This window comes from Cynoglossus semilaevis, chromosome 13 (genome assembly GCF_000523025.1).
Source record: "Cynoglossus semilaevis isolate Cse_v1.0 chromosome 13, Cse_v1.0, whole genome shotgun sequence".
Lineage (NCBI taxonomy): Eukaryota > Metazoa > Chordata > Actinopteri > Pleuronectiformes > Cynoglossidae > Cynoglossus > Cynoglossus semilaevis.
This window is the reverse complement of record NC_024319.1, coordinates 21187858-21193653: the sequence shown is the minus strand read 5'-3', so window position 1 is coordinate 21193653 and position 5796 is coordinate 21187858. Positions and strand designations below refer to the sequence as shown.

The window sequence follows — 5796 nt, the reverse complement described above, 5'->3', positions numbered from 1 at the left end:
CTCCTTCAGAGTCCTCTTCCTCACGTCTTCATCACCTCATCCCTAATAACTGTGCCACAGTGCGACTCCTATTCCTTCCCTCCAACTTAGTTCTGGTTAGTGTTAAACTTAACTATTAACTATCAAAAAAAAAAAAACCCTTCATAAATCATGAATACGCGCACGGAGGATGAGTCACCTCCACCTCCTGCTCCTCCTGCGATGAAGCAGCTATTATCCTCCTCCTCTTCCAAACACAAATAACCAGAGCTGATGTACCGTGTCCTCCATAATTACACGTAATTGTCTGAGCTCAGCTTTACTGAAAACTGAGAGTTTAATCAGATCCAAGTGTTCGCTAACTAATTATAAAGTTCTGGACCTCCAGGTCTGTCTGGATCCAGCACGGATCCAGAACCAGCGGCGACCAAGAACTGTCTCCGACGACGGATGGGGGTCGTCACTTTCAGCTTCCGGCTTAAATTTGATCGAATTTAGTTTCATTTGAGTTTCGAAAGCTCCTGAAATACGAAAAAAAAAAGCCAAAAGATAACCGAGTCGAAAACAAGTCTGCACTCGTGCTCAAAAGCGAATCTTATTTTTCCTTTTGACTGAGTCAAAACTTCATCTGTGGCGAGTCTCAACAGCAGCCAACTGACCACTGACGCACCACTCAAGGCTCCCCCAGGGGGCCGCCGTCCACATGTTTTTTTTTTTTATCTGTCAGTGAGAGAAGAATTGTCCCGCTGGGTCTGTGTGGACCTGAGTGGGTGGATTCCACGAGGACAGTCAGAGGAGAAAAAGACGGCGGGGTGAAAAACAAGTGACCGGGAAAATTCTCACGACAGAAGCGTGTAGAGTTAAAGGAGAAGTAAAAGACTCACTGAACTAACTCAATTAAAATAAATTGGAAGAACAAAACAAAGTCAAAGTACACGAAAGATCTGGAACAGACTTACATAAAAAAATAAATGCATTTTCTCTTATTGTCCTCCATTTAACATCAAGCACTTCTGAATTCCTTCCTTTTTTTTATTATTTTTTAAATCTAGTTCCTTTAGTATCACTCGGTTTTGGAAGAGAAAATAAATAAATAAATAAGTGTAAATAATTTTAACAGTGTTCCATTTAATACTGGATAAAATATGGCTGTCAAATTGTTCATTTATGGAGTACGTAACGTTCAAGGAGAAAGCATGGCGTTTAAGTCGAACGCCATTAAAAATATATATAAACAAAAAACATTAAATGAATTACGAACACAATAAAACAACGCCCTTATTCTCACTTTCTTACTTTTTTCTTTCTTACTCACCGGAGTACAATTGGCTGCGTTGCAAAATCAAAATCCCAGCACAGCGTCCGAACTGGAAAACAGCGGGTGAGGTGGATGAGAAGGAATAAAAGCAGAACAATGTCGCCCTCTGGTGGAAAAAATAGCAAATAAAAGTTTTGAAACGGATTGGGTGAGAGTTATTCAGCCACCAGATGTCATCAGAGTCAAATATATTTCGAAAAGAGATCCTTCTCTCCACACATTAAAACATACATATTAAAAAACACTATTTATTGCTTTATAAATATATTTTAATACAATACAAAATAATTAATTTAGAACATGTTGGATATTTTTTCTGTGGCTAACTGAACAATAGAATATAAACAAAGTGATGGTTCGGTCTTATTTCTTTTTTAAGCTTTTCAGTTACTGATAAACTGACATGTAGTTAGTGCTGTAGACATACACACTCAGGGGCAGGGGGACAACATTTTCTGATCAAACGTCCAGTTTCTTGTTCACATCTCTGATGTGTCCATATGTTGAACAGAGGACCTACCCTACTCTCATCAGATGGATGCTGGGATTACCATCACAACCCCATAGAAGAAGAAGAATCCATTTTGTTTCTGCTGCTGCTGCTGCCCCCTCTCTTCAAACCTGCAGAAGTTGTCCCACTAAGGCGAAGCTTCTCTCCCGGACGAGCGCTGAAGTGATCTCAGCGAATTTCAGGACCGACCTCCGCCAACACTCACTATCCTGGGTGACAAAGTGAGAAAGAGTTAGTGAAATAGTCCACCCGCTCCCTCGCATCAAAGTCCTTTGAGGAAATGTGTGATTAATCTCCCAGGGAAGCTGCAGTTGTTGATCGTGTGCGGCTCCAGAGTCCAATTTTTTTTTTTTTTGTGTGACATCATGGTTCCCATTTCTTGCTCAGATTGACCTCAGTGAAACCAAACTGACCACAGCAGATCCTGTGTTCTCATCAGGTGGAAGTGCAGCTCTCACCGGAGTTTGACGAGGGACGGAAAACAACACATTTTATAACACAAAACTAAGTCTTTCCATTTCATCTTCCAGGCACATTTGTTTCTGTGCTGCAGCTGATAAGTTCATTATACAAAGTCCTTTCATCACGTTGCCTTTGAGGCCTGCTGCAAGATTAACGTCTAAAATTTTCAAAAAAAAAAAAAAAAAAAAAAAGATAAATAACTTTTTGTGCCGAGGAACGAGCGAAGCTTAGATCACAAATGTCTGTGAGGAACAAACACAAGTCTTCTGCACATCAGTTTCTCTGAAAGACGGAAAACAGAGCGTTCTCAGGCGTCATCGGGAAACGACATCAAAGGACGACGCTGCGATGCCCGAGGAACAAATCAGAGGAGCGGGGGGGGGAGAGAAAAAGGAAACATTAAACATGCACTGTGCAGGCGGTTTGTGGAAGAAGAAAGTGATACAGAGGAAGAAGAGAGGAACCAGAAAAATAAGAAGGACCACAGCAGAAGGAGCTTTTGTCTTCACGTGTGGTTTCACTTCGTGAAGATCTGTCCAACATGGTGCCGCTTAAATCTCAAAGAACAGCTTTCAAGCTTCACAGGAGATGACATTAAAGGGGGAATGCTTAAGAGTTTTTGAAGTGTGGTTATGTGAGATGCTGACGCATGATCAGTAACACGCCCCCTACTGGCCTCCCCTGTGCTGAAAACCACCGAAAGGGCAACATGGCTACCACTGGGGACAGAAAAAGTAGTAGTAAAAAAAACCTTAATCTCCTCCACCTTTAGAATTGTTTTGCTATTTTTATTTTAATAACACACAAGAGATCAATCTATGTCTGTCCATAACATGTCCAGCTTGACATATTCCATTGGAATCCTTACGCCGTCCCTGGCACCTCACTGCCCCCCGGCCTCCCAGGGGGGCCCGCCCCACTGTTTGAGAAGTCTCTCTCCAACAAATTAGAAGTTTGACTGAAAGCTATTAGGACTTTACTGTTGACTTTTCAATGACGAAAATTCAAATAAAAACATCTTTGTTTCTTATTAGCAGTAGTAGTAAGTTGAGGTTAAAGTAAAAAGTTCACATGAAAGTTCATGTAAAAAGTGGGAATTTCTCAATCTGATATGGGTCAAATTTCAGGATCGGAAATATAAAAAAAAAAAAAAAAAACCCTATAGCCCATCTGATCCGATACCTAAGCCCAAATGCTAACTTTGCGCTACATACAGTTCATGTAAACAAGGGCAGCCAGAAGAAGATAGCAGATTGATATCAACATCTGCAGATACTCCAAGTTGCAGTATGGGTATCGGACAAGAAAAAAAGTTGTATCAATAGTGAGATTAGCAAAGTAAAACACTTGAGTCGAAATGTACTACGTTAAATTACCCATTTCCGAAACTGTCAAAAATTTGAAATGTCTCACAAAAACTACTCAATTACAGTAACATGAGTAAATGTAAGTTATAACTTTGTGAATCTCTGTTTCCGAATCTTTTTCATTGCAAGTCCACCAAGGATTTTTTTGGTCCGGCAATATTTGTACGTTTGCTCAACACAGTTTTTCTCACGTACTTGTAGTTATGGTCGATGCCAAGACGTGTGTTTAAACCTCAGACAACCCCGCCTGAAATACACCGACTGTCCCTTTAACTCCCCCCCCTGTGTTTGAGACAAACAGCACCAACAGATAAATTTCACGTTGGAAGCGGAGGAGGAGGAGGCTGCGATCCCTCCTCCATCAGTCAGACTAATCCTCCTGCGGTTTTCAACTCAAAGCTTTGGTTTCACTGTCGTTTCAGGTTTTTATCTCATGTTAATCCAAACCTCTCTTCTCTTCTGTGAGAAAAACTCTGCCGTGAGCACTCTCCCTAACTGGTTTCTCCATTTCTGTCCCGTACGTGACTCAACACTGGGACAGAGGCGGTGGAAAACCCTCTCTCCGTCAACACTGGAGGACAAGTAGCCATCTCCATCATCGTCGTCTGATGATGTGAGGACATGTAAATCTACTGTTCACCATCTGCTTTTCTCTGCATTTCATGTACGTGATTCTTAAATGTTCAACAGTGATGCCTTTTCATGGCTCGGGTGGATATTTTTAGTTTTAGGTTTTCATAACAAAGGATCAGGTGAGCGTTTAGCTGAGGTCCTGGATCACTTCTGCTGTATTTGGACGGAAAAGTAGCTGTTCCTAAATCATTTCAAGCCTTGTGCTCCTCTCTTCACTTGAAGCTGCGCTGAGAGACACATTGTATTGATTAGGGCTGTCAATCCTGTCCTCAAATCAGATTCAAAATCCGAATGCTACTTATGTTAAATATTCAAATTATATTGTAGTTGATTATAGACACCTACGCCAGCTAATCATTACACCCCACGTCCACGAGAAGACAATATGAAACGTCATGAAGGAAAATTATTATAAGGCCAGATAAATACTTTTATATTATATATATTTATATATAATTATGCTAATATATAATTATCACATTATTATCGCGTTGAGTTGAGGTGAGATGAGGTGGGAGGCTAAACCAAGGTTTCTGAGTAAGACTACAGTATTTTACTCGCATTATTTCTGATTATACTGACTGATAACAACTACCAGACAACAAATGCACAATGAAGAAGGAAAAAAAAAACATATATAAGAAGTTCCGCAGTATAAGTCGCACCAGCTAGCTAGAGTGGCCTCTAGTGGCTGTCGGTGTGAAAATAATGAACATGTACATTTTCAGTGGTACAGGAGTAGCAGATACTGGGACACAAGCCTACAGTGCCCTCTAGTGGCTGGCAGGGGAAAAGTAACAAACGTGAAATTATATCTTTTAATATATAAGTCGCAACTGAGTATAAGTCGCAAACCCAGTCAAAGGATGAAAAAAAGTGTAACTTATAGTTTGGAAAATATGGTAAATGTTAAATCTGTCTATAGGAAACATACAAGTCTTTACCCTAAGTTTAACACAGGAGCTGACTAGACTAAATAATAATAAAAAAAAAGAACACGCCTCTGAACTCTCTCCATCTGTGACTGGTATTTTTCCCCTGACACTCCTTCATATGTGGTTTGCTGAAAGAGTAATCTGTCAGGAGAAACCGTAAAACAAGGATTAGATGTGTCAGTGATGAATTAGGCCAGAGTTTCTGCCTTCACTGAGGAAATAGAGAAAAAGAAACAATGTTGGGGTAAAGATGTTGCTTTTACATTAGTGGAGAATAGACCAGTAGACCTGCTCTCTATACTGATGATAGAGATGGATAGATACTGTAGATAGATAGATAGATAGATGGACAGACGGACGGATGGACAGATGGTTGAATGGACAGATAGATAGACAGATGGATGGACGGATGGATGGATGGATAGATGGAAGGATAGATAGATGGATAGATGGATGGATGGATAGATAGATAGACAGATAGACAGATAGATAGATGGACGGACGGACGGACGGACGGACAGACAGACAGACAGACAGACGGATAGAGGGATGGATGGATGGATGGATAGATGGATAGATGGATAGATGGAT

General features: G+C 40.6%; 1 protein-coding gene across 4 annotated transcripts in view; it reads right to left on the bottom strand.

Annotated features, from left to right (window-relative positions):
* The window catches only part of crppa (CDP-L-ribitol pyrophosphorylase A), a 35227-nt gene that overhangs the window by 7235 nt on the left and 22196 nt on the right, over positions 1–5796 (bottom strand). For 3 of the 4 annotated variants that reach the window (XR_003051586.1, XR_522558.3, XR_003051587.1), the window contains exons 10-11: positions 1818–2017; positions 1295–1403 (exon numbers count right to left, since the gene is read on the bottom strand). Coding sequence is in view for 1 of the 4 variants with exons in the window: in XM_008324228.3 (XP_008322450.1) it covers positions 1913–2017 (105 nt within the window). In the remaining 3 variants the exon portion in view is untranslated. Of the gene's footprint in view, positions 1–1294; positions 1404–1448; positions 2018–5796 lie in introns of those variants that run through there. The other variant, XM_008324228.3, reaches the window with a different exon arrangement.